This window comes from Lagopus muta, chromosome 5, assembly GCF_023343835.1.
Source record: "Lagopus muta isolate bLagMut1 chromosome 5, bLagMut1 primary, whole genome shotgun sequence".
Classification (NCBI taxonomy): Eukaryota; Metazoa; Chordata; class Aves; order Galliformes; family Phasianidae; genus Lagopus; species Lagopus muta.
This window is the reverse complement of record NC_064437.1, coordinates 22,786,135-22,813,952: the sequence shown is the minus strand read 5'-3', so window position 1 is coordinate 22,813,952 and position 27,818 is coordinate 22,786,135. Positions and strand designations below refer to the sequence as shown.

At 53.0% G+C, this 27,818-nt stretch overlaps 1 protein-coding gene across 5 annotated transcripts in view; it reads left to right on the top strand.

The window, feature by feature from the left end:
• Positions 1-202: 202 nt before the first annotated feature.
• Positions 203-27,818, top strand: part of LOC125693248 (nitric oxide synthase 1 adaptor protein) — a 31,110-nt gene continuing 3,494 nt past the window's right edge. The window contains exons 1-10 of one of the 5 annotated variants that reach the window (XM_048944916.1): positions 203-360; positions 6,116-6,187; positions 17,488-17,580; positions 17,847-17,920; positions 18,658-18,766; positions 18,925-19,066; positions 20,126-20,283; positions 20,782-20,949; positions 22,548-22,713; positions 23,349-23,495. In XM_048944916.1, coding sequence (XP_048800873.1) covers positions 256-360; positions 6,116-6,187; positions 17,488-17,580; positions 17,847-17,920; positions 18,658-18,766; positions 18,925-19,066; positions 20,126-20,283; positions 20,782-20,949; positions 22,548-22,713; positions 23,349-23,495 — 1,234 coding nt within the window. In that variant the 5' untranslated portion in view covers positions 203-255. Of the gene's footprint in view, positions 361-6,115; positions 6,188-17,487; positions 17,581-17,846; positions 17,921-18,657; positions 18,767-18,924; positions 19,067-20,125; positions 20,284-20,781; positions 20,950-22,547; positions 22,714-23,345; positions 27,763-27,818 lie in introns of those variants that run through there. The other 4 variants (XM_048944918.1, XM_048944915.1, XM_048944920.1 and 1 more) reach the window with 4 other exon arrangements.

Genomic DNA, 27,818 nt, shown 5'->3' with positions numbered 1-27,818 from the left:
GGTGCCTCCGTCAGCTCCCCTTTCGGGTGCTTTTTTATTTTGATTCAATTATTTATTTTTTTGAAATCCTCCCGGCCCCTCCCTCCCCGGGGCAGCGGGGCTGCGCCTCGCTCCGCGCCCCCCGCTCCTCCCTTCCTCGGCGCTGCGCGGCGGCGCAATCCCGCCCCGGGGGCGGCCGGCGGTGCGGGGCGGAGGTTGCGCGGCGGCGGCGGCGCCGGGCGCGCTGCGGGGCTGCCCGGCCACCGCGGGGCCGCCATGCCCGCCAAGTCCAAGTACAACCTGGTGGACGACCGGCACGACCTCCGCATCCCCCTGCACAACGAGGACGCCTTCCAGCACGGCATCTGCTTCGAGGCCAAGGTGGGCAGCGAGCGCGCGTCTCCCGGTACTCCCCGCTCCCCCGTTCTCCCGTGATTTTCTTTTTTTTCTCCGCTTGCCCCTGGGAGCCCTTTCCCACAGACTCGGCTGCCGAGAGTTGAGTGAGTCTTTCCGACTATCCCACAGGGTGGCCGGGTGGGTCAGGCGGTGACCCTGCTCCTTCACCCTTCCTTAGCATCACATAGGAGCATCAGTCCTGGGGCACAGGTGAGGTCGGGAGCCCCTTACCCCGGCTCTCCCCAATACAAAGAACTTGCGGTGAATGGGTGGAGGGACTGCGTGCCATGTGTTGAGCTCTGGGAGAGGTCAGTGCTGGTCCCAAGCAAACACTTGCTGTTTCCCCTTGCAAATATAAATCATTCTCACTGGTGTGAAACATAGTGTGTTTGGCAGGAAGCTCTGGTTGTGGTGTTTTTTTTTTTTTTTTTCTGCTGGGACCTCAGGCTCGTACTGCATTGTGGTGTCCCATGGCTCTGGTGCTTGCAGCCCAAGAGAGCTGAGCATTTGTCTGCCTTGCCCATCCGCGGGCAGGTAGCTGGGGGGAGATAGCAGTGGAGTTTGGAAAGCAAAGCCATTAAATCCCTGTCTCCATTGCTATTCATGGAGTTACAGTTGTCACATCAGTGAGCTATTCCAGTGAGTCTGGATTGGAAAAAAAAAAAACCAACAGTCTAGAAGAGTTTCTGAGCAGCACCCATCCCTTGTATCCCATTGCCCAGAGGTGCTGGCAGGAGACAGATCGGAGCCCTGGCATCCAGTTCTGCATGGTGCCTTGAGGACAACTCCCTGTCCTGCTGCTGGGCACAGGGGCTGCATGTTCCCTCTGCTCACGGCTGGCAAGGTCTGCAGGGAGCAGCACGGTGCAGTTGTCTATGGAACAGAGTTACAACCTGCTTTGGAACTGCTCCTGGGAACGACTGGGTTTTTCATCCTTTTCTCCTGGGTTATTGCAGCTGGTTGCAGTGTTATTGCCAGCACCTGCTGCACAGCAGCTCCCTTCTCAATCACTTTACAGCTTCTTGGCTGCTCTGCCTCTTCCCTGTCTGGCTTAGGGTGGGAGCAGAGGTTTTGGGTGAAGAGGAGGATGTGGCTTTATCGCCTGTGGTCTGCTCACTGCTCGTCTCTTCTCTGTGGGGTTCTGGGGCGGTGCATGTGAGTCTTTGTTAGCTCCTTTCTCTTATTTTGTATCCTGTGGCACACGTTCATGCCAAGCACGAGCTGGATGAAGCCTTACTCTTGAATTTGTGTATTTCTCCAGCAGCTCCCAATGCCAGATGCAGAATGCAGATGGCTTAGGCAATTACTCCATCCTTTTATTAGATTGGTGGAGATTAATTAAATGCTTACACTCCTTTAGTTCCTTTTATCCCCATGAATCCTGGGCACCGAAACTCACACAGCTCTCATTGGAGAGAGGTGCAGAGCACACATCCCACTGCTGGGTGGGGAAAAGGGAGGCTGGGGTTTGGAGCAGAGCAACACCAAAAGGAGAAATCCATCCCTGCAAGCCCTTGGCAGGATTATGTGTTTTTGTGGGTGGGGCAGCCCTGGGGGCTATGGGGCATTGTGAGCAGCCTGGCCTCTGCCTTCAGCTGCGCCTTGCTCCTCCTCCTCTTCTCCCTGATATCCAGTGTTGGTCCCATGCCCACCACCTTTGTTCTTGTTGCAGTTGGGATGTGCAGATTTGGCCCTTTCCAAGCACGGGGTGATGAGAGTATGTGGTGCAGCTGAGGGTGCTGCCACCAGGGCTGTTTGCAGTCACATACTCTGGCATAGGGATGCTCTTCAAGCAGGGCACTCTCCAAGCCTTACAGTAATCCATTTTATGGAGATAAACCCAATAACTGGAGAATTACGCTCCATCTTCTCAGGGAGTAGTAATGCAGTTCACACTTTTAGATCTGTTTTTACTGGCCACCTTTCTTGGCACTGCAAGTCTCTGCATCTTTGAAGTGCCTCGATCAAGCTGGTGGGAATTGGAGGAGCTGGCTTCACTTTCTGCCCATTGTGGTCAGAACTGTTGGATTAAATCAAGAGCTGGGCCTCTTGGGTGTGCTGAAGCGCTTGGATGAAAGAGCTGCGAGCTGCAGCGTGTCGCAGGGGAGCTGGCATGAATCCCCACTTGTGCAATGGTTTCCTGTTTAAATAAATAAGTATTTAGAGAATAAAGACACCTTCTGTCCACCTCCTCCCATCATGGCTCCTCCAGTTGGGGCAGGCTGAAGGGCATACGAGCCTGCTTTGTTTTCTCAAAGGGAAAACTGGAGGATGAAATCCAAGAGCAGCTCAGGTGTTGGAGAAGGAGATGCCTGGGGTGCCCATGCAGAGCCATCAGGATGTTCCCTGCCAGCAGGCCTGTGAGCAGATAAATGAGAGTGGGTTGGAGGATTGCTGCTGTTGTTGCCTGCAGGTTGGTTTGGGGGTTTGGGTGGGCTTTTTTTAATTCTATACTCCCCTTAGAGGATCTTGGCAACCATGCATTTTCTGTCATGTTTGTCAGTACTTTTCTCCACTTTCGTGCGTGGGAAACTGAGAATGAACCGAGCATCTGCCGCCGTCTATGTTTGGAGACAGGACATGGAAGAGACTTTGCTCGGATCCAGCGTGTTCCTTCCTGCGGATCCTGCCAGATCCAGCAGACTTGCCTGCCTGCCCCTCACAGGGCTGTGCCAGTGCCAGCAAATGTCAGAGTTTGAAGCAGGAGAGATACAGGCACCTCCAACTTGGGCCATCCATCTCTGTGCCTTGCTGCAGGCTGCCTTTGTAGGCATTTCTCCATCCCCTGCTTGGGCTTGTTGGCAGCCGGGCAGTGCTGGGAGTTGGAAGCAGGTTGCTTGAAGCTCATACCTCCAGGTGCCTGGGAGAGGTTTGGCAGCAGTGCTTGGGGGTGTTGGTGCTGGCAGCTCTTGAACACGGTGCTCAGCAAGGTCTGCTCACCAGCAGCAAAGCTGCAGCGCGGGATTGCTCGCTGCAGGCTATAAATAACCTTGCCGAGCACCACAGAAGTTCTCCTCTGCAGCAGTGGCATATTTTTGCCATACTTGTTAAGTCAGTTTGGAGGCTGCTCGCTGGAGCTCCCAGCAAAGCTCTCTGCTGGGACTTGGCAGAACTGCAGAGAGGGGCCCTGGGGCGGCTCTGTGGCTGTGCAGCAGAACTCGGAGCACAGTGTGTGCACAAGGATGGAGCACAGGCAGTGGTTTCCCATCCTGTTGGGAGTTCATCCTCCCAGAGCCTGGCACTGCTTCCTCTCTGCCAGTGTATCATTGTGATAAAGGAGTTCCCAAACCTCTCCTCCGGGTCTTTTTGAAGGAGACAGTATAGTGTGTTCATCACCCTCTGGCATGATGCTGTCCCACCAGCCTTATCCCCAGTTGATGCGGACTGGCAGGCTGCAGGCTTCTGGGCACATGACTGGCCAGGGCCAGGAAGAGGAGGCTTTTCCATTGAAGTCAGCTGGCACATCAACTTTTCCACTTCTGCCAGCTCAGTTCTGCCCTGCTGGTTATGAGCAAGCCTCTCCCCTCACAGGGCAGAACAGGGGGTGGGATGTATCCCCCTGGGCTGCTCTGGGAAAGCAGTTCCAGCAGGACAAGGCTCCTGCAGACATATGTAAAGGCAGCAGTGATGGAATCACAGCTATGGGTTTCCCCATTGTGCTGCCCCACGCTTTGGGGTGTGCTTCCCCTCGCCTGCCCTGACCCCCCAGTGCAATCTCTGCCTTGACTTTTTGCTCCCATGCTACAGTGTCTATGGCAGTGGCACAGTTCAGGGTGCAAAGCAGAAAAATGCTGTCCTGCTTCTTATGGGAGCTAGCACAGTAGCTGGGGAATCCAGGCAGAATATGGGACTGGTGTTGCCTCCAGCTCCCACACCAGCAGCTCTGCCCCCGCTGCTGGCTCCTTATCTCAGGGCAGCTCTTGGGGCTGGCGAGGCTCCAGGCGGCTGCTTTGGGCTTTCCCAGTGGGATGATTCAGCCCTGACCTTTGCACGATGCAGGGCTGTGGGGTGCTGACATACTTGCTCTTCATGAAGGCTTTCCTGATCCCACGGACACCACTTGGGAGGCATCACTGTGTTTTTTTTTCAGGCAGATCACCTTCTCAAGGGAATTTGCTTTTGAGGGGGCAGGAGAGCGTTAAACAACCTCAAGGAAATGAAAAAACACCAAGAGAACACAGAAGCTAAATAATTTGTGCAAACATTGCAAAATGTATTTCCCAGATTTCTCGTGTTTATTTTCCTCCTGCCCAGGGAGAGCTGGTATTTCTCTGAGCTGGCAAGGGCCTCTGGGCATGCTGCCTGTCCTCCCAGGGGATGGGGAAGCTACACAGGGCGGCCCTGCTCCCAGCAGCAGCTCTGGATGTTCCCACACCTCTTCCTCAAGCAAAGCTCAGAGCTATGGGTAGGAGGGCTGGGGGTGCTGATAAGCACAGTGCTTTCTCACACCATCCTCACTCCTTCACCCTGTAAGGCTGACCTCACCGGCTGCATTTTTTGGGGGATACTCATCACACTGCGAGGCTTTGTCTGTTTCCAGAGTGAAGGAGAGGTGGATGATTTCAAGGCTGTGAGCCACGTGCTGAGGTGCTGTGGGCTTGAGGTCCTTGCTGCCAGCAGTAGGGTGTGGGATGTGGGCAGGATGCTCTGGTTTTGAGCAAAGTGCACCCTGTGGGGTTGTTTGGTGGCCAAGAGTTCCTACTGATGCTCTCCAGGCTTGACATAAAAAAAGGGAAGTAAATTCATGGCAAAGATACCTCTCATAATAAAACATAAACCCTTGATTCTGGATGGCAAGAATCTGTTTAGGGACTGTAATTGCTACTTTTGCAGTCAGGCTTTAGCTGCTGGGGTTTAGAAAGTGAGTGCTGCCTCTGCCTGTGGCTGCATCGTGGGGCTTAATTCCTGGTTGCGTAAGGCTGTCCTGCACTGCCACGGCACATGATGAGCAAGCCAGCTGTTTGATGTTTATTTTTATATCCCTCCTCTTTGTGTGTCCTCATGGCATCAGCTGCCAGGTCCTGCACTGTCACCATCTGCCTGCCCATGGGATCCCTGCGGGGCTGAAGGTGGGCTCAGCACATGCTGAGGAGAGCTCATGCTCTGCACCCGGATGGGCTCTGTGCAGCAGTGGTAGGGGCAAAGCCTGCTGCCGCTGCCTGGGGGCACTGAGGGTTTTGTACAGTTCACACTTCTTCATCTTGATTTATTAACGAGATTAATCTGGCTCTTTCTTGCAAGCGGGAATGCTACGAAGAATGAGACAATGGGTATAGATCCTTGTTTCCCTTTCTATGGTAGGAAACTTGAGCTGTGCAGCATCCAACAGGCTTCTGAGCCATGTGCAGCATACAAAGGACTGCCCCATTTTAGTCATTCAAGCTATTATAGGGTTTTCCTATAAGAAAGCCTCTTACTCTGTCAAACAGAAAGGATGCTCGCATGAGGACTGGCTAAAGAAGCAAAAGGTGACACAGGAGGAGAAATGTGACCGCTGTCTGCAAGCCATGCTGCAAGGCAGGAGCAGGCAGAAAGCGAGGCTGGGAAATTTAGGGCAACTGCTCTTTGTGGGGACGGAGAGGGCTGGGAGGGTGGGAGGAGATGTTGCTTGCAGCACTTTGGGTATGGTGGGCAAAATGCTGGGCTGTGCGTGGGTGCAGCAGGGCAATGCGAGGCTGTGAGGTTCCGGAGCTGTCAGTGACATGCAAACAGGGCTAACCCGCTATTTCTCTCCATGCAGTACATAGGCAGCTTGGATGTACCACGGCCAAACAGCAGGGTGGAGATCGTGACAGCCATGCGGCGGATCCGGGTGAGTGCTACGACTGAGCTCCTTCCTTCCTTCCCCTTGGGGTGAGGGTCACAGCCCTCCCCTTCCCACAGCTGCAATCTTCCCCTGCTCCGGCACTGAGATGAGTGCCTGGTGCAGGGTGCAGGATCGCTGGCACCACTACAATCAGAGGGGTGCAGCATATGGCTTGTAGGAGAGGTACATTTGTTTTCTTCTGCTGGCCTAAGAGCATTGCTGTGTGACATTTTGGATGCTGGATGCCAGCAGGTCCGTGCCCTGTAAATGGCTATGTGCAAATGGAAGCTCTGAGTTCAAGTAACCAGCAGCACATGGGTGAGCTGCAGGCCAGCCAGCAGCAGGCTTACTTGGTGGTGAGCAGATCAGGGGATGTCATCTGGCTCTGAAGTCATCAGTGTTTCCAAAATAGGGACAACCAGGATGCTGGGCTCTCCGGTCACATAATGCCTGGCCAGCAGCCACCGGAGCGGCTCTTCCTCTGCTCCCCTCCTGCAGAACGTGTGGCTGGGAAGCCTCCAGCCTCTCTTAGAGGGGTCTGGCATTGTGGCACAGATTTTTAGTTTCAAATTTTGGTACGTAAATAGCCTGTGGGCTTTTCCTGCATACACTCCTGCACGCTGCCCTGTCTGCCCAGTGGCTGGGAGGTGTTTTGTTAGTGTTAGGTTTGCTCACCTTGGTTCTGAGCTGGGTTGAGGATATGTTACACCATCGGGAGCTCTGCAAGGCTCATGGGCAGCTGTTTTCTCTTCCTTCCTTCAAGTTCCCTGGGACCAACGTTGTCCTGGGAAAAGGCACCTGGGATCCAGCTTCTGAAATCAGGAGCTCAGCCCCAAGGTTTCACAGCTCTACATCAGCGTGAGAGGACAGACACAGAGAGAACAGCTTTGAGAACTTCAGTAACCCCCCCATGTTTAAGAACAAAACAAAACAAAACATCCTTTGTTGACCTATATGGACAAACTTAAGCATAGCCTAGATAATGTGCAGATGAAGCTCTGGATGATGGAAGGAATGCAGATTAAGATAAAATAATGACTTCTTGTGATGAATGATGTGTTTGAAATGTGTACTTGAGCTGCCTCGGTGCAGCATAACATGGGACAGATGCAAGTTGTCAGAAAGACATGAACTTGCAGATGTGATGCACCAGAGGGACTGGTGCAGAAGTGCATGGGCACCCTGTGCGGCAGCTGGGGCCCTGGGGAGGACACCCTGGGAGCCCTCACGTGCTGCCAAAGGACATGGGAGCACTGCTGGGGCTGGCTGGGCTGCAGCATCCTGGTGGGATGTCCCCCGACCTGGGGGGCACGCCGGACGCGCATAGCAGGCATTGCTGGCATTCCTGCTGCCTGTGTGCTCCCTGCTCCCCCGCAGAGGCAGCCGTGCACCGGAGCCAGATGCATGCCGAGAGCTTGGCTCTGTCTGTTTTGTGGAGCTGGATCGAGAGGGGCTTTATATGAGGAAACTGCATTTCGTGAGAGTGGGCAGACTGATCTAGTGAGTGGCAACCCTGTCCATGGCAGTGGGTTGGAACTGGGTGATCTTTGAGGTCCCTTCCAACCCAAGATTCTATGATCTTTGGCCACATGTGCAGCAATAAATGCAATAAATACAGGAGGCCAGGGCTTGTTTTCCTGGCAAGCAGCTGGGTTTATGTATGTGCTGCTGAGACCTTCTTCCTCCCCGTCTCCAAACAGGGTGGCCTGTGCACTCGAAGCAATCACAACTCCGTCCTAACTACGTAGGCTTAGAGTTGCATAAGATTGGAGTTGAAAGTAGAAAAACAAACTACAAACACACTTCTTTTTCCTTTTCCCCGGGATGGTTGAGCACAACCAGAACTGTATGGGTTTTTAATGCAGCCATGATGTAAGCATACACAAATGCCTTCCGCCCGGTGCTCCTGGCGTGTTTCCAGTGCAGCCATGATACCTGGCACAGTCATTCCAGACAATTTCCGCTCCTCTTCTTTGCTGCATGGATTGCTGAGTGTGGCTTTAATCCAGGTTTTCACTGGTTCCAGAAAGGATGAAATCTTATATGGGCACTGTAAAAATTGCTTCTGTGGAGGTCTCCTGCAAGCCTGTTGCTGGGAAGTGTCCAGCAGGTTCAAAAAGTGGAGGCATTTCAGGCATTTTAGAGCCTAACTCCTCCAGACATCCTGCTCTGCCAGGTACATCTGATTTTGTGTGATTTCTGCTTTGCATAGCCGAGCTTTATTTTAGCAAACTGGCAGAGTTTCTGAATTTCAACAAGCTTGCTGAAAGCAGAATTTTTCATCCTTTGAAAGCTACATGCACAGTTGGACTGGTGAGAAAATTGCTGCGTGTGGCCACTCATTTGCACAGAGCCCACAGTGTAATTTGCAGCTCATTTAATTAGCGTCTTTCTGAGATATACCTGTTAGCACCGCGGCGAGTTTCTAAGTGTTAGGCGACTCATCATGTCTTGCTTGACAAAAGGGAGGAAAGAATGCAAGCAGCACAAGCACTGCAGTCTGTGCGGTAACAGGGAGCGGTCTGGGGGTGGGCTACAGATCCTGTGGGGGGATGTGTGATGGGCTTGGGCTCAGTGGGGGCTGGGAGAAAAGCACAGCACTGGGAGCAGGGTGAGCTATTAGAGCTAATAGCTTCCCATCATTATCCCAGATGTAGAAGATTGCGTTCTATTAGATCTGGGAGGAACGGGTGGGATATCTGTAGCAATTGCCATTTATCGGATTAAAGAGGGTAAAGGTGAGCTTATTGATTTTTCCCTGACACTGCTTAGTTTTACACTGAAACAACCTCCCACTTACTTCAGAGCCTGCCCCGGTGGCATCGCTGGGCACATGCTTGTGGAATGACTCGTGAGGATGCAACTGCATGTACTGGGTAAGGAGCAGCACCATGCTCTCTTGGTAGGACCGTGGTGAGGTGCTGGAGGACTTGCTGGAGGTGCTTCATTAGTCTGTCCCTCCCTACCTGCTTTGGCTGATCCTGTTGCTACTGATATGCAGTCACTGAGGGGAAAGGCTGTGCTCTGTGTCACGTAATATGACAACCCTGGGTGCTTGCTGTGACGCAGGGGGGCCAGGCTCACTCTTACACACCTTTCCTGTGCATTAGAAAAGGTCCTAATGTTAGACTTCTTGGAACTGCATCATTTTCTATGTGAGATCATTCTGCCTTCTGCATCTGAGATTCCAAAACTGATGCAGGAGCACTGCAGAAAATAAGGTTGAGAAGGATGTGCTGAGGTGGGGTTGATTTGGGGCTTCAGCTTGTCCTGGCATCTCCCAGCAGGCGCAGCGCAGAGCTGGGCTTGTCTCATCGCTCCAATCCCCAGGAGTTTCTATGACTCATAGCACCCATGGCATTGCTTTTGAAATTTACTTCTGGTTTCCTGCAGCATGGAATTTTCCTGTGGGTTTCAGAATAAACCAGGCTTTCAGCTTACTGCCACCATGACAGCTCTGTGCCCCTGGGAGGGCACTCGGTCTGGCTGCTCCCTTGTGCTGACTGCTCACGCCTGCACAGCATGGAGCTGGGCAGAGCAGATGTGGGCAGCCCCCACCTCTGGGCAGGTGTCTGCATGGCAGGGATGCCTTACCTGGCTCCTGCTGTGCAAGTGAGGGCTCTGGGGAGAGAGAGGTTGTGCAAAGCAGAGCAAAGAGCAAAAAAATCTCATGAGGAGGAGGTCAGGATCAACCACTACGTTATATCTGTTTGACGGATGAGAAACTATGACTTAGGAAGAAGAAGGGATTTGTCAGGCTTATCTGAGCTAAAATCAACGTTTCAATGCTGCTGTTGTGCATGATCCTTTCTGCTCTTGTGCTTCTCTGCTGGTCCTCAAAGGCCAAGATCAGTTCTGTTTAATCTGCTGGCATGTTCCTTGCTGTGTCACCTATGTATTGCTGCACAGAGCTACAGCCCTGCAGACACCCGCTCAGTGAAGTACCAGGCAGAGCAGGGCTGTTGGACAAGCTGAACAAACTGAGTGTGGTTCAGCCCCTCTTACTTGAGTCTGGGAGCCTGATGCATATTCTTTTTGCTTCCTTCTAATCTCTTTCCTAATGCTTCATCCAAGTGTGCTATAAAACAGGTGATATTTCATCAGTTATATCAGTAGGGATTCCCACAGCACTATGCTGTGAGATAATTTCACCTTTCTGTGTGGCTGCACGTTCTTTTTCACACAGCTAGGACCCTGTTGTCCTTATTGCAGCAGCAGCATGGCAGTGGAAGCTCAGCTCGCTGTCCTTTCTGCTGGATGACACTTACTGATGTCTGATAGCTATATTTTTTTATAGATTTCTGCATCTTATGTATTCAGTTTCTGTTCCTTTTCCTTTGGGAAGTGGCTTGGACATTGCCATATGAAATCAAGCTGAAATAAATACACACCAAGTTCACTTGACCTGGATATCAAATATGCTGTTTTCTTCCAGACCCACATAAAAATAAGTGTTGTGCTCTCCCTGTTGTGGGGTTTACTGGATAACAGTGGCATTCTGTCAGTTTTCTGTCTATTGTTCTTTCACTTTGGAATCCAGTGGTTAGTGGATTGCACACCCTCGGGCTGGGCTGTACTGTTGTTTTAGATAACATTCGTCAAATTGTTTGCAGAGATGGAAATTGAAAGATATTCTTTAAGTTTCTCAGCCAGCCTCATGCCTCTGTGTGATACACCACTAATTTTATTGGGATAGCTTAGGATCTCATTTTGCATGGGACTATAATTGCTCTGTCGAGTTGTGCTGCCATCCTTTGGGTTGGCATTCAGTCCCACATTGACTGCGTTCTAACATCCCAAAAGCTTGAAACCTTTGTTAACTCAGAGTTTTTTCAAGGATCTGAGTCTATAACTCTTTATAAAACTCTCTGAAGGATGGTATTCAGGCTTGCTGATTTTAAATGTAGAGTTTAGTGAATGGTTTTTAGTACCTGCATGAGTTATTGCTGAATAGGAGCCAGGAAACAAATGTGTGATATGAATAATTGCCTTTTTTGTCCAGTTGCAAACCAGAAATGTTGTTGAGCACCGTTACCATTTAATGAGACCCACAGGGCTGGCTTGCTTCTGATGCGCTAAGCATTTAGTGCTATTGCTTATTCAGTCTTTATTAATTGTCTGAATTTCGTAATTGCTGATTTAGTTACATTATTACCAGCCTGCTTCCTTTTGGTTTGTCATTGCTTTTCTGCTTGGCCGTTCCCATCTGCTTACCACGCTGGAGTTGCTCAAGCTTTTTATGCAATTTGGTGCAGTAAAACAGGCAAATGAATGAAGCCTGTGCCACAACCTGGGCTGCAAACCTTGCTGTGCTCAGACTGCTCCCTGCATTGACACCTCCCTGCAGCACTGGGCACGGTCCTCTTGTTGCCCCATTTTTCACCAGTGCCGAGGTGGAGGGGGGATCGGCACACTCCAGTGGTGCCAGAGATGCTGCCCAGCAGTTGCCTTGGGGTCTGCCTTGGAAAGCATGTTGGGAAGGAAGCACAGAGTGCTGATCTCTTTGAAAGGTGCTCGCCAGGCGTTTCCTGACTCTCCCCATGGCAAGCCGGATGAGGCTGTTTCTGCAGAGCTGCTCAGGGCAGCCTGGTGCTCTGAAACATGCCAACCAGCACAGCCCTGCTCTGTAGAAACCACACCGTGCCTGTGGTCCCTTTGATCCGAGGACTGCCCAGTGTCAGCCATCTCCAGCATCTCCCTGCATGTCTGCACCAAGATGGTGCCCGCATGGCTGCCTCCTCCTCATGGCCTCCTTATGGCCTCCGCCTTGCAGGCTGTGCTGCCAGCCCGTCAGTTTTAACCCAGGCCTCAGCACAGCTCCATCCCAACTGGGCACGTTGTCTGTCTTCGACGTGTTCCTGCAGTTTGGAAGAGCTAATGAGCAGCTAATTAAAAATGCCACAAATTCCAGTCAGATATGGGGTTTCCAAAGAATGTGCTGCTGCTGCTTATTTTAGCAAGAGATGATAAACACTAAAATGGGTATGGCTCATTGTTGGAGTTGTGTCTGCAGGGCTGGACTGAGCTCTGCTGCAAGAACAGCATGTACTGAGGCATCCCGCTGCCTTCCACGCTGCCCTTCTACTGTGAATCCCCCTACAGATGCAGTGTGCTTTCTCCTCCTTTCCCTGCACCCAAAGCAGTGGATGCAGTGCCTGTGACCATGCAGCCTGGTAATTTGCGACCAGTCAAACCAGTATCCCGCATTGGTGGTGAGATGCTCACTCCTGGCCTTGGCTGCTGGTTTAACTTCTATCACAGCTCTGATTTTTCTGAGCTTCCCATGAAACTTCTCAGGTTGAAGGGGTACCTCAGGGTGTTAGCTTGGCTAATGGAACTCGGGAGCAGAAGGGAAGGCAGAGGGAGCTGATGGAGGCAGCTGTGTGGTGGGGAACAGCAAACCGAGCAGACAGAATTTATTGTGAAATAGTCAGTGTTACTGGGGCACCTATTTTGTGTGATAAATGGTATGCTGCGATCCAGGCTTGTTGCAAAGCAGCCGCCCTAACTCTGCTCTGCTGCTGTCGCAACACGGGTATTTTTAGACTGATTCCCATTTATACCCGTCAGTACACGCGGCCCTCACAGACGTTACTGAAATTAAACCTGAAGTTGGATGGGAATATAGGCACTGACCTTGTCAGCACACACCACAATCACAGCTCGCTTCAGATGCACACGTGCACTGTGGAGCTGCATTTTTCCATATGTGCAGATCTGCTGATTTGTGGAGGAGCTTTACCAAGCAGCACCAACCCAAGAACCAGCACCCCATGCCTTGTTACTCCTCCTTCCATGTTACTTTTGAATAAAGTGCGGCCATTGGTGAAACCCAACCCCTGCATTGCACTGGTGGGAGCCCTGCCGAGTGTCCCCTCTGCAGGAGAGCCGTGCAGGATGTTTTTGTGCAGGCAGGCTTCCTGGCACACCCAGACATGTGTCTGTGTGCGTGGGGGGACACATGGCGTTCGTCCCTGAGCGCTCTGCAGTGCTGCATGCAGGGACGTGCCCCTGCTAACGTGATCTGCACGGCGTTGCACTGCCGGGCTCCGCTGGGAGAGCACTGCTGTGTGCAGAGGGATAGCGCTTGTTGGGTTGGGTGTGCAGCAGGAATTCTTGGGCTTCTGGAGCTTTGGAGCCTTAAACTTACCCTCAGATGTTGTTTGGTAATGAGTTAATTGTTCATTAGGAGGTCGTTACCAGACTGGGGAAGACTTCACAAAGCTGCTGCTGCTCGCTTCGTTTCCCTGAGCTGGCACTGGGCTGAAGCCTAGCTTGTGTTCTGCTGGCTGGGACAGCAACAGCTCACTGTGTTTAGGTGCTCTTCCATCAAAGAATTTTCCATCTGGCTGTACCCTGCTAGTGCAGTCTGACTGCAGAGAGTTCCCAGTAATCCTTCCCCTTCTGATTGAGGATGCCAGTAGGCAGATTTAAATCCATACCTGCTGCAGTTAGATGGGTTGGACTGAAACGAGAGCACTTTCATGATGGTTAATCTTTTTCAGAGCGTGGGGTGATGCTGAACCTAGTGAGGCCCCATCTCCCTTCTTTAGCATCCAATCTGCCCAACATAGCGCATTGGTAGAAGTTTCCTTGCACTTTTGCTGTGTAGGAACAGTGAGATGAGGACATACAACACATTTATTTCTAAAGGGGCTGAGATTTTCATGCTTTTCACACGTACCCCTCTCACTCAAGGCATGTACATAATTTTGCTCCAAACTGACAAGGTTACATGCGCTCTCTATTAAGTAACATACATCAGCCTGTTCTCAAGAAAGGGCACTTGTAATACTCTGCCAGCAGAAACGTGTTGTGCAACGATGCATACACCAGCTGGCATTATTTTCCTTCTAAGAGCATGTCTTTGAAGATATTTAAACAGCAAACTCTGCATGAAGGACAGATGTTGAAAATAGACTCCCACCAACCTGAGGTCAGAGCTCAGGCTCTTGTGTTCTGATATTCAGAAAAACACGTTTCTTTTCCAAATGAGAAGGTAAACATGTTGGTTTTGTTGGTTATTCACTTGTTTCATAGCTGCTTAGAGCTTACAAGATGTCTAATACAGTATATTCATGAGTGAGACATCCTTGCATTTTGTCTTGAATGCGCCAAGAATTCAGATAGCTAAACACAACTTGTAGTATTATGGGTATTTCAAAATCTAGAGTTGTACCCAAGAGGGGTAAGGCAGCCATGCTGAAGGTGCAAAAACCATTACATCTTCTCTGTAAGGAAGCAGCCAGCTAAGGGGGTGGTGGGGAAGCCGCAAAAACCCTCTTTCATCCTTCCCTGCTTCATGAGGAGTCCTGTATCTTTTCTTTATGAAACAGTAGGCTGGGCTGTAGCAGAGCTTATACTCCTTGTTTACTCAGCAGTGGGAAATGTGGTTTTCCTTCTGCAGCAGCCCCTCTAGTGCCATGAGCACTGCTTTTCCCATGTAGGATCCTACAGCATGTGGTGATGTGAGGTAGCTGGCACTGGTACAAGCATGGATGTCAATGTGCTGCATGCCTGCTGCCTGTCCTGGCGGTGCTCCCCAGCTCGCTGCATGCAAAAATAACCCTACTTGTTAGCAGCCCAGGCTCTGCCAGAGGGCAGGGAGAGGAGGCGATAAGGTTGTGTCCCATCCCTGAGCAGGGTGCAAATTAACTTCTGGGTCAGCGCAGGCTGATCCCTGTGCGGGTTGGGATAAAACAAAACCCTGCTCATTTGAACTGTTGCACCATGAGCCCGGAGTACTGGGCAAACCCTGCTCGGTTCTGATTTCACCCCTTGCAGTTTCTGTGACTCACATCTCGCTCAGACGATCTGCACAAGCTGGTGCTTTCTTCGACCCTACATGTAGCTACTGCTTGGGGTGAAATCTGTTCAGTTTGAGGAATCAAAGCCTTGTGAGAAGGACAGAACAAATTGCATACTGTGGTTATGAGCAGGGCAAAGTGGCTCCCAAGTGGTGCTGGTGCTCCTACTTGCTTTTCAGAGCAGTGCATTTAGGCTCTTCTTGCTCTGCTGCTCATTCCCACTGGTGCACTCCCTCCTTCCCAGCTCTATTTCTGCCAACTGGGGATCTCTTCCCCAGCATCACCTACAGCCTTTGTGCACATGGACAAGTTCATGTGGGCTGAGGGCAGGTCCAGCTGGGCACCTGTTGCAATTGCAGCATGCACTGAATCATTCAGACTTGCCAGCACTGCACTGGGGCAGCTTTGGGTGGTGATGTCAGCTCTGCCCTCCTGACCCACTCCCTCCTCCCCTGGACCTCTGTACCTTGGACTGACAAGTGTGCATCAGAGAGGAGGGGAAGCTGAGTTGCTGTTTTATTGAATTCTCTTTGTCACTGATTCATTATTAAATTATGGTTAGCATCTCATTAGAGAGCCCCAATGGGCATGAGTTCATTAGTGTTTTATTGGTTAGAGCTGTGCTTCATTACGTGGGAAACGTATCCCAAAGAGTGTCTGTGCTTGTCAGAGTGCTGCACTAATGAACCTGGGCTGGAGTGGATGTGGCATAGTTCTGAAGACTCAGGTTTGCAGGGGAGCTTTGCACTCGCCTCAGCATCAGGATCAAGGGCCAGATTTATGGGAGCAGATCTGAGTGCTCAGCCTTTTGGAGAATTTGCTTTCTTAGCTGCTTCCAGTTCATGCTGGAGCTTTGCCACAAAGGGATTTGGCTGCTGCACGGCCTGGGCAGGATGCTTGCCTCGAAGCAGGCAGGCAAGGGATGAGCCCAGGCAATGCCTTCACCAGCAGCCCCAGTAGGGTGAGGCACAGGGGACCCTTCCCCAGCAGTTCCATACCCATTCTGCCCCATACAGCCCGTGCCAGGGTTTGGTAACACCTTTGCTGAATCCTGCTCTGTCTGCTTTGCTTTCCTGGGGCTGTTACTCACCCAAAGCCCAGGCTAAAAATAGTCTCTCTAACCCTGAGCTGTTTTTCAGGGTTGGAGTCTCTTCTGAGCACAGATTAATTAGCACTCAGGGTCACTCAGAACAGCAAACTTTGGCTCCAGCAGCTCGGCGGCATGGCATGGTGCTGCTGATCAATGAGCAGCAGGACCTGCAAGTCAGACTGAGGTGGTGAGGGCTGTGCTCAATTCTGCAACTCCTCTGCTTGTGAGGGGTGACCCTTGGAAACTGGCTCCAACGGGCTCCTTGCTGAGCTGCTCTGGAGATCTGCTGCTGCACCGTGGAAGCAGGGCACAGCCCTGCAAGCAGCTGGCAGGCAGGCAGGGGATGTGAAATCTGTCTGTAGCCTGAGCTTTGATTTCTGCAGCCAACAACTGTGGCTTTGGAGCGTATGGGCTCGCCCAGCCTGCCTGCTCCGTGTGCTGGGACAGGCAGAGCTGCATCACCCTGTCAGGTGCTTTTCTGAGTCATCTGCCTCCCTCATCCCTGTCAGCCACTTCCAAATGGCTTTGAGGAATTGTATTTTCAGGTCTTTTATCATTGGATCACAGGTTGGGGCCAGAAGCATTTGCTGCCTGCTGGCTTCTGGCTGCCAGAGCTGATGCATCATGCAGTGCTGGAAATGTCACACAGAGCCTCAGCAAGGACCTAAGGCAGGGCCCGGCTGCTGCTCCCTTTGCAGCAAGGCTAGCTAATGAACAAGTTCATTAAATCCCTCTTTCTTGAGTGCAGGATACAGGGATGCTGTGCCACAGGGGCGCTGGGTACCAATGTCAGTGGTGGGTAGGTTCTGTGACTCTGCAAAACCCTGCAGCGATGGGAGCAGATGGGTGCTCCATCTCCATGAGCACAATTACTGGCCAAGCATCCCCTGTCCCCTGGCACCCTGCAGGGCCACAAGAGTGTGTGTGGTCCTACTGAGCCACAAAATGCTGTGGTTTTACCCCCAAAAACTTCCAGCCATAGCTTTAGCAAAAGGCAACCCTCACTAGTGCTGTGTGGGACTTTGCTCAGCGTGAATTAACACCTGACCTGTTCACCCTGCCCAAGCCCTCAGTGATTGTAGGGCTCTGCATGCAGGAGTGGTTGGGTTTGGGGGAATCGTGTTCTCTCCCTGTAGCTGGGCTGGAGTTTTGTGTTTAGCCACTGATCTTTGGAAGTTCCTGGGTTTTATTTCCCATCCAGTGATTTCTAATTGAAGTGGGTAATCGCATTATGCTGTCTCCCCCGGCAAGGTTCACTGAGTCCTTAGCAGTCATCTCTGATTTTACACTGAGCCCCCCAGAACTGTGCTTGGCATGGTGTTTCTCCTCCCAGAGTTCAAGCTGGGGGAGGGGTTGGGGAATTGCCCTTCAGAGCTCCCCAGGAGGACTAACTTGGCCTCTCTCTGCAGTATGAGTTCAAAGCTAAGAACATCAAGAAGAAGAAGGTGAACCTCGTCGTGTCGGTGGACGGCGTGAAGGTCATTCTGAAGAAGAAGAAGAAGGTAGGCAGCCTCAGACCAAGGTGGCAGTGCTGGGGACCTGCAGGGTGTGCAGTGAGATGAAATCCATGGGTTCCCAGGAATCAGGAGGTCCCTGGCTGTGCTTTGGGCAGGAAGCACTCTGGCTGCACGGGGCTTTTTGGCTGCACACTGGGCAGGTCATCTGCTGGGGCTGCAGGGCAGCAGCAGGACTACAGCAAGCACTGCCCCAGCACTGCCTCTGCCCTATTCTCGATCATGAGGGCAGCATCTGACGTACTGATTTTCAGCTTTTTTCCTTGCAGAAAAAAGAATGGGCCTGGGATGAGAACAAAATGCTTGTCATGCATGATCCCATTTACAGGTAAGATCACTTGGGGATGGCACAAAGGCTCTGATGTGCCACACCAGCACCCTGAAGCCTGAACTGAGCTCTGAGCTGTGCAGTGATGGCTGCTGGGTCCGTGCTCAGCTGTGAGCAGGCACACTCCTGCAGGAAAACCTCTGCTGAGTTCTGCAGGACAGCTGGGCCAGGTGCCACTAAGCTCCTTTTAATGATCCCAATTAGAGCAATAAAGCTGCACCCTGCTGGGGAAGGGAGAGACCTGATGGCGGGGTGGCTCCATGGGCTGGAGCCGGGCTGGGGCGCAGTAGCCGATAGGACTGTCCTGTGGTGATTTCAGAGGGCACAGGGCAGCTGCTCTGGTTTGCTGTGCATTCCCAGCATCCACCCAGCAGGCTGGCTGGGGTGGAGGAGACCAGACATCAAAAAGGCACAGAGGTTTTTTTCCTGCGGGTCTCCTGCAACCTGGGGCCTCCAACGCTGCCATGGGGGCTGAGCAGCGAAATCCCTGCGCTATCTTTGTGAAGGGTTTGCTGCTGCTGAGTCAGCAGAGGATTTTTTTTTCACCCCAGGTGGAACCACTGCCAAAAAAGAATTTCTGCTGGGCTTTAGCAGGGCTGTGCTGCAGAGGCTGGGCAGCTGCCAGCACCCAGAGTGTGGCCTGTGAGACTCTGGCTGTGGCCTTGCTGGCACCCTGGGCAGCAAGTGGGTAGTGTGTGTTGGAGGCAATGTCCTCCCCTTCCTTTCTGTCCTTGCAGGATATTCTATGTGTCCCATGACTCGCAGGACCTAAAGATCTTCAGCTACATTGCCCGGGATGGGTCTAGCAACGTGTTCAGGTGCAATGTCTTCAAATCCAAAAAGAAGGTGAGGATGCTGGGAACACGTCCCAGCGGGATGGCTGGGCCAGGACCTGGAATCACAATGGTTTGCATTCTGAGCTGCTGTCGCAGTGGCAATGCACAGAAAGCTGGGCAGCTGTTCACTATGGGCTGATGCCTCTGCTGTTTTCCCTCCTGCTGCAGAGCCAAGCCATGCGCATCGTGCGGACGGTGGGACAGGCATTTGAGGTCTGCCACAAGCTGAGCCTGCAGCACACCCAGCAAAATGCAGACGGGCAGGAGGACGGGGACAGCGAGAGGAACGGGGACGATCTGGATGTCCCAGGTACCGTGCTGGGGTGAAGGGGCCACAGATCATTGCTGAGGTGGCTGGCAGGCACCATCTGCAGAGCCTCTGTCTCTCTGTGAAGCTTGCTGCCGGCTGACACCTGCAGGGAACGGATTTGCACGGCAGTCTGTCCTGCAGTGCGGCGGGATCTTGCCCAGCAAGGAGCCTTCGCTAGGTGTTAACCTTCATCCTCACAGACATCCCCCGTGCTGGGAGCCCATTAGCAGCGCTCTGGGCTCGGCTGGGTGCCCAAGTGCTCTCCGCTTCACATGCTACAAACATTTCCTCGCTGTTGCCAGGAAAGGGGCCAAAGCAGGGACTGTCCCCACATCCCCAAGCTTGTATCTGATGGTCGGAATTGTAAGAGAGGGGAGTGGGTGGCTGTTCTGCAAGAGATGGCTTGCACACCTGCAGCCTTCTTCAAGCCCAGTTTAGGGGCCCTTTGGGATGTCTGAAGGTCCTGCTGCCTGTCTGCATTCAGATTCTCTGTCCCCCATAGGGTGCAGGGTCCTCTGGAGCTGCCTGACCCTGCAGCACTGCTGTCCTGAGGGGCTGCTGCTGGCCTGAGTGGCTCATTGTTTGTTTTTCCTCTGCACAATGTCCTGGCCTTGGTTTGCAGCTCCCTGGGGATTTCTGAGCATCCGTCCTTTTTGTTTTCCCATAACCTCTTGTTTACCTTCAGCTTTCTGTGTCTCCTGTTCTCAATGGCCAGCTCCAAATCCAGGGCTTTTGGCTGCTGGTCCCTGGAGGTATTTATCTATGAGCCCTGCCCTTGGCAGCCACAGAAGCACAGCCATGGAAACATGATGTGCGATTCCCCAGCCTGCATATAAGACATGCACTGCTCTGGGACACAGCATCTGGGAAGCCCTAAGGAGCATTGCAAGGGACTTTGGCTTAAACGGGACATTAATGTGCTTGGGTAGCTCCTGCTGGGGGAAATGCAAGCGAGCAGAGATCAAACAGATGGGGCAGCCGAGGATGGGGGTACAGGGGATGAAGGGGGGAATGCAGGGTCCCAGTGCTCACCCCCAGCCGTGCCCTGCTGTCCCACAGCCTGCCGCCTCACTGCTGCAGAGCGGGCAGCCACCTCAGCTGAGGAGACCGACATCGATGCTGTGGAGCTGCCGCTGCCTGGGGCTGACATCCTCGACTTCAGCCGCGGCGTCACGGACCTGGATGCTGTGGGCAAGGAGGCCAGCGGTGACACCAAGGTGTGTGGGTCCCTCTGGGAGCCTGGGGGTCAGGAGGGATTTTGCAGCATTCCTAGATCAAAGCTGTCTGCTGCTGCCCTTTGGCTCGGGGCTGAGCTGCGTCTGCAGAGCACCGTACCAAAGCTCAGCCACATGGAAAGAGTTGGGGCAGAGCTGATAGGGATAATTGTTTTTCTTGCACACCTCAAAAAAGGGTTATTTTTGAGACAGTGGAAATTTCCATGGGAAACGGCAGCCTTTTCCAAAACTTACTGCAATAATATTTGTGCTTTTGTCACAAGCCTGGGGTAACATGGGGAGGTCAGCGAGCCCGTCAGCCGGCCTCAGGCAAAAATTGTTCTCAGAGCTTTTCAGCAGGCCTCTCCTGCCTCAGCAAAGCGTGATTTGCTTGGAATGCAGCAGCCTTATTCCTGGAAATTTTGGAGACTGCTCTGTGCCTGGCAGCTCTCATGGCTGTGGAGGCACAGGGTTGCCCGTACTGACGTTGGTGTGTTGCAGGGCTGCCTCCACCCTGAGGACATTCTGACCGCTTCGCCCAAGATGCTGCTGCCATCATCCACCCCGCTGCCCGACCTGGGCACTCCTCTGTCTGCACACCACCAAATGCAGCTCCTGCAGCAGCTCCTGCAGCAGCAGCAGCAGCAGACACAAGTGGCTGTGGCACAGGTTTGTCCCAACACTGTTTTCTGGGGGCGCAACATTGAAGCGTGGGGAGACCCATCATGAGGCATGTGGCAAAATGCCAAACCGTGCCACTAATCCTGCCCAACCACAGCCAGCAGCTCACTCTGCCTGAGTTTTCCTCATTTCAGCAGCTCTGGCTCCTCCACTTGACCAATGACCATAGCTTTGCTTGTCCCCTGACACTTCCAGAGCTCTTTCCAACTGTTTATCTTTCACAGAATCAATAGCAACCATCTGCCCATATGCACCATGCCCACTGACCACGTCCTCCAGTGCCACATCTCCTCAACTCTTGAACACCTCCAGGGACAGTGACCCCACCACCACCCTGGGCAGCCTGTGCCAATGCATCACCACTATTTCAGAGAAGAATTTTTCCTAATATCCAACCTGAGCCTCCCCTGGTGCAGCTGAAGGCCATTCAACTGGCCTGAGCAAGCAGCTCCAAAAGACTTTTTCTGCTTTGCTTTGGCTTTTCTCCCGAGGCATCAAAAATCAGCACTGATCCTTCTACAAGGGTCATGGCCTTGGGAAATGGCTCACCCTTTGAAAGAGGAACCTGCATTTCTGGGGGTCCTCCATTCCTGCCCAAGCAGCAGGATGTTGTTCATACAGGAAACCACATCCCTGTGGGACAGAGACTCATCACCTTTGGTAGTTCCCAATCTTTGTGGATCTGCAGACCTTTACACTGCTGATTTCTTTTTCTTCCTACTTCCAGATTTAAAAAAATCTGAAGTAGTGTGTAGCTATCTCTTGGCTGGCTTGTGGGATGGCAGCCAGTGGCTCATCCTGCTTTCTCCAGGGGCTGACACCCTGCACTGGAGCTCTGCCCACCTCGGCGTGGTTCTCGTCCCAGAGCTGTCACTTAGCTCCTCTCCAATCCATTCAGCGTGAGCCGTGGTGATTTGGTGTCACACTAATTTATTAATGAAAAAGTTATGTTCTGCTGTGTCAAATGCCTGTTAGATGACTGAGCACATTACATCAACATCTCTGTTGATGGTACTTGTTATCTTCTCTCAAGAAATACCAAGCCAGTTTGTCTCTGAACATGGTGACTGGCACAGGCTTAATTCTTTACAAACAAACCAGTAGCTGTGCTGTGTCAACCAGGATCTGTGTCAAACTGATGGGTCTGTAGCTGCAGGGACCATTCTGTAATTATCGTTGCCTGTAATTAGCTGGAGATGAAATATCATTTAGCTCCCTCGCTGACCAGAGAGACTTCTTTTTTAAGGTGTTTCCAGATACCTGTCCATCTGAGCACTGTCCCTTGGGACTGGTGGCACAAGGCACTGCCCTTCTGCCAGCTGCAACACGTGGGCTCTGCTGGCTGCTTCTCTGCAGCACCTGAGCACCACCCCAAGCCCTGCTGCAGGCTTCTGTGATGCAGAGGGGAAAGATTTTTTCCAGGCTGATGCTGTCAGCACAGAGACTGCGCACCTGCTTAGCATTTAATTGCAATTCCACCACCGCCAGCTGCTGCCTCACCCAGCAGAGCTGTGCAAAGGGCTCCCTTGCATTCCCCACGGTCATTGAGTGTATTCCGATGTGACGGTGTGCCTTCTGCCCCCCAGGTCCACCTGCTGAAGGACCAGCTGGCTGCGGAGGCAGCGGCACGCCTGGAGGCGCAGGCACGTGTGCACCAGCTCCTGCTCCAGAACAAGGACTTGCTGCAGCACATCTCGCTCCTGGTCAAACAGGTGCAGGAGCTGGAATTGAAGCTGGCAGGGAACAACACCAGTAAGCACTCCTGCCCCATCCTCTCACCTCACAGCTAGCTGGGAACCCATGGCACAAGGGGGTGTATGGCGGGGGACCTTGCTGTGCACCCTGGCTCCAGAGAGACATTGGATTTGGAGACATGGCACAGCACAGCACCAGTGCCCCTGTGTGAGAGGGGCTAGGGGTAGAGTCCGTGGGGAACACGTGGGTGTTATACCCCACTTTTTGGTGCATTTCTGATGTTTTCTGGGGAGGTGCAATATTAGTGCCATTCTGGCCTGGCTTGTGCATGTGCAGTCGGACACCTGCATGCAGGATGGAGGGAGGTGTGGGGTGGCCATCACACATGTCCATTAGCTGTATGTCTGCTCTCCCCAGCAGCTGCACGTCTATGCCAGCTCCCTCCTTGCCACAGAGACCCTCCTTGACCTTCTTTTCCAGTAGATGTGGCCATCAGTTGCCTGCAGGAGCCAGGGAAAGGCAGCTAGCTTTCCATCCTGGCTCTCTGCAGGCCAGCAGCTCCTGGCACACGTGCCACTGTCATCCACGCATTTGAGGCTGTGGATCCACAGCCAGCCATGGTGGCCTTGGGATGCCTGGGAGGGACAGGGTGGCACTGCCTGCCTCTCAGCCATGCCCTTCTCTTGCAGCAGGCTCCCAGGACAGCCTGCTGGAGATCACCTTCCGCTCCAGCGTCCTCCCCGTGCTCTGCGACCCGACCACCCCGCAGCCCGAGGACACCCACCTGCCGCAGCTGGGCCCTGGCTCGGGCTTCCCCAGCGCCCTGGGCAGCCCCATAGGTAGGAACGACTGTCTGGTGAAGCTGGAGTGCTACCACTTCCTGCCGAGCTCGGGGTCACATGCCCCAGAGCCGGCTCTGGGCAGCCTGGAGCTCCTCAAGTTCCGTGAGTCGGGCATCGCCTCTGAGTATGAGTCCAACACGGACGAGAGCGAGGAGCGCGACTCCTGGTCCCAGGAGGAACCGCCACGCCTGCTCAACGTCCAGCCCCGGCAGGACCTGGGTGACAGTCTGGAGGATGAGATTGCGGTGTAGGGGATGTCAAGAGGTGGCACAGAGCAGCCGGGACCCCCAGGGATGGTGGAGGGAGCGTGGTGCTGGTTGGCAGCAGGGGCCAGAGCTGGGCATGGTGCGTGATGCTGCCATGCTGGCAGCTCCCTCCCTGGCTTGTGCTGTGCCCAGGACCCTGATGTGTGCAGTCCACAGCAGCTTTAGGGAGGTAGACGTGGTGGTACTGCAGTATCTCTGTTGGAGCAGGGGGCAGATCTTCCTTCCCTGCTGCCAGTCATCTTGTCCTGAGCTCAGCCGGCCCTCAGCACCCTCAGCTTCATGCCAGGCTTGTGTTGCTCCCTGGTCCCCATGTCCTCCCAAGCTGCATCTTGAGATCAGAAGCAAGGGAAGCAAAGAGCTCTCAGCAGCAGTCCCTGCAGGGCTCCTTGTGCTGCTGGCATTGCTGCTCAGCAACCGTGATGGGTTAGGAGCCACTGCTAGCAGTGTTGCTATTGGGTGGAGCAATGAAACTGGAGAATGTTTTTGCTGGAGGAATGAGAAAGCAGGTATGGGGCAGGGACAGGAGGGACAAAAGAGCCAGCATGAATTGGTTTCCTGCATGATAGAGATGGTGAGAGATGAGGCTGGAGCTATGCTACTGGGATGAGAGATGGTGCCCCACCGATGTGGGTGTGCGAGGGGGGAGGAATGCTGGGAAGGAGATTGGAAAAGTGAGGAATAAGAGGAAGTTGCATAGTACAGCCAGGCACAGGCAGCTCCTTGCAGGCACTGTGGTTTGTGGCACTGTGGGGCAGAGTTTGTCCTTGCCTGGGCAGACAGAGGGTGCTGGGCACTGCTTGCTCCTCTCCTGGGCTGTGAAGTGTATAGGGAGGCACAAATGTGCATGCAGTGAGAGCTGGGGAGCACAGCACAGGGAGGATGAATTCTCCTTACCTCATTGCCTAGTTCCGGAGCTCTTTGGTACTGCTACCAGGTATCAAAGCCTTTCTGGTGCTCTCAAGTCGTATTTTCAAGCAATTCCCTGCACCACTGCTGCTGCCAGTTCCCTGCTTGGCTTTACAGACAAACCATTCCATTTCTGTGCGGTTGCTTGCCACCAGAACACGGCTGGCAATGGCTGTGTGTGCATGCAGACAGACATGCACAGCCTCTCCATGGGAAGCAAGATCTCCTCCTTCCCTAGCTGCTGTGGGCACAGTGTACGCTGACATTCCCCAGAAGGGGTTATTCTGCAGGGTGACTTGGTGGCTGTGTAGCCCATCACATGGCTGGGGTAACCCTGCTCCCAGGCAGGGTCTGGATTCATGGTGGTTGCTTCAGGGTGCGTGCTGACCCCAGGATGGAGAAGGGGGGCTCTGGACCCCTCTGGAAGGCGACACCAGTCATGAGGAACTGCTGGGAATTGCCTGGTGCAGGGCTCAGTGCCTGTACTGAGCTGGAATGGGAGAGGTGGGCACCCTATGCGGGGAGCTGGTGGGTGGCACAGTGACAAATAACTGTGCACGTGGGCACCTTCATGTGTCTGGTTTTCATCTTCAGAAGAGTTAATCCAGAATTTCTGGGCCTCCACCAGCCCCTAAGAGGCTGGTAGATGTTCTTGGGGGCCTCCAAAGGAGCCAGAGCTTCTCCCAGTTCTGCAGCACACTTACTAGTTGCCCACTGTTGCAGCCTCTGAGAACGCAGCTGAAGGGATGCAAACCAGATGACCCCTCTGCTCCTTACAGAAACATGGGGAGACAGGATTGACATGATTGTCTTCCACATCTTCCACCCTCCTGTCCTGCTTCTGCTTTGCTTTGCTGCTTGCCTGCTGCTTTTCCTTTTGCCAGCTGTCTCTGCTTGATCTGCCTGCATCTAACCCCTGGCTGCCTATCTCCCAGACTCAAGCTCTTGCTCTACTCCAGTGTTTGACCCTGCTGTGAGGAAGGTCCATGGTTTTCTCCTGCTCCAGTCCCCTCGGGGCGGAGGAGCAGGGTGCGGGTGAGACCCCAGGGGGAGCAAGGGCTGTGCTGTGCACTGTCCACCCCATGAGGAGGTGGGCACTGCAGGTAGCAGAGCTGTCAGGAGCTAGAGAGTCCTAGTGGGAAGGAAGGATATGTCCTCTGATGGATCTCGTGTCAGCACCAAGGGGCATGTGGGGAATGTGGAGGTCAAAGGCAGCCTTGGCTGCAGTGACCCTGAGATGGTGGAATTCTTAAGATTCTTAGGTCAGGGAGGGGAGTGAAAAGCATTCTTTGTGGATCTGCTGGAAGAACTCTGTGGATTGTGGCCTTTGAGGGAAGAGCGGCCAATAAAGCTGACTGATACTCAAAGATCACCTCCTCCAAGCTCAAGTGGTCCATCCCATCAAAGAGAAAGTCAGGCAAGGATGGATGAACAAGGAGCTGCTGGTCAAATTCAGACCCCAAAAAAGAGGCATACAGAGGGTGGAAGCAAGTACAGACAACCTGGAAGGAATAGAAACATTGTCTGAGCATCTCAGGATGAAGTTAGGAAAGCTAAAGACCAGATGGAATTAGATATGGCCAGAAATGTCAAAGACAAGAAAGGCTTCTGTAAGTATGTTGGTGACAGAAGGAAGAGTGCAGGTTATCTCTGAGCTAGTTCCAGCCTTTGATGCTGTCTCCAAAAGATCCTTATAGACAAGTTCTTGATGTACGGGACGGATGGGCAGACAGTGGGATGGGTTAAAAACTGGCTGAACAGCCAGGCCCAGATGGTAATCATCTGTGCAGACTAATTGGAGGCCAGCAGCTTGCAGTGTACCCTGGAGGTCAGGGGTGGTACAGCGCTGTTGAACCTCCACATGGACGATCTGGGTGACGCGGCACTCTCAGAACAACAGCAGACAGCAAACCTGGGAGCAGCGGCTGCTGATCCACCAAAGGGCGGTGCTGCCATCCAGAGGGACTGGAGAGGTGGGCTGGTGGGAACCTCCTGGGGCTGAGCGAGGAGAAGTGCAGTTTGGCTCTCGTAGGAGCAAGCCCAGGCACTGGGATATTCCAAAAGCAGCTTGACAGAGGTGGAGCTGATGGTCTTGGAGGACACCAAGCTGAGCTGAGGCAGCAGGTCGAGACAGTGATCCTGCCCTTCTGCTCGGCACTGGTGCAGTGCAAGAGGTACACGGAGCTCCTGGAGGAGAGACCAGTGAGAGGTTGTGGAAGTGGAGAAGGGACTGGAGCACCTCTGCTGAGAGGCTGCGGGAGCTGGGACTGTTCCTCCTGAAGAAGGCTCAGGGGAATTTGTTGATGTGTTTAGATACCTGAAGAGAGAGGTGCAAAGAGGATGGAGCCAGGTATTTTTCAGGGCTGCCCAAGAGGCAATGGAGACAACTGGAACATGAAGTGCAGTGTGAACATTGGGAAGCACTTCTGTGCTGCGAGGGTGGCTGAGCTCTGGCACGGGGTGCCCAGAGAGACTGTGGGGTCTCTTTTTCGGGAAGTTTCAAAAGCTGTCTGGATGTAGGCCTGGGCACCCTGTGCTGAGTGGCTTTGCTGGAATAGGAGTTGGTCCAGGTGGACCTTCTAATCATTTTGTGATTGTTTCAATGTGCTCACCAGTGGCCTGGTGCCCAGGGAAGCCCCCACACCAGCTCCAGAGGGGATAGAGCAGGAGTGCACGTCCTGGGTATTTCCTGCAGGCAGGGCTGAGCCTTGGGTTCACGGCCAGCACAACCACAGGGAATGGTGAGCTGTGTCCCAGGGCTGACAGGGGTGCTGCAGCCCCCTGTGCCTTGCCAGGGCCAGCTGGAAGCCACCCAGTGCCATGCTGCACTGCAGCACCATGTGTATGTGTGAGTGGTCCTCCTAGCCCAGCACTGCCTACAAAATGCCTCTCTAGCTTCTCACTTTTGTTATGGACCTTGACTGGGGTTTTATAGCTATATTTTTTTGTCCTTTCTTTTCCTACAACTGTCGTGTTACTAACTGTTGACTCGGTCTATCTGAGAAACCAATCTGTCAATGTAAGTGCACTTAACCCTTGGGTGTTGTCATTAGTTGATTGGCTTTTGCTAAATAAATCTTTCTATTTCTCAAGGCTTTCTGTTGTCTCTTCCTTCTTGCTGACTCTCTCTCTTTCCATACTCCTCCTG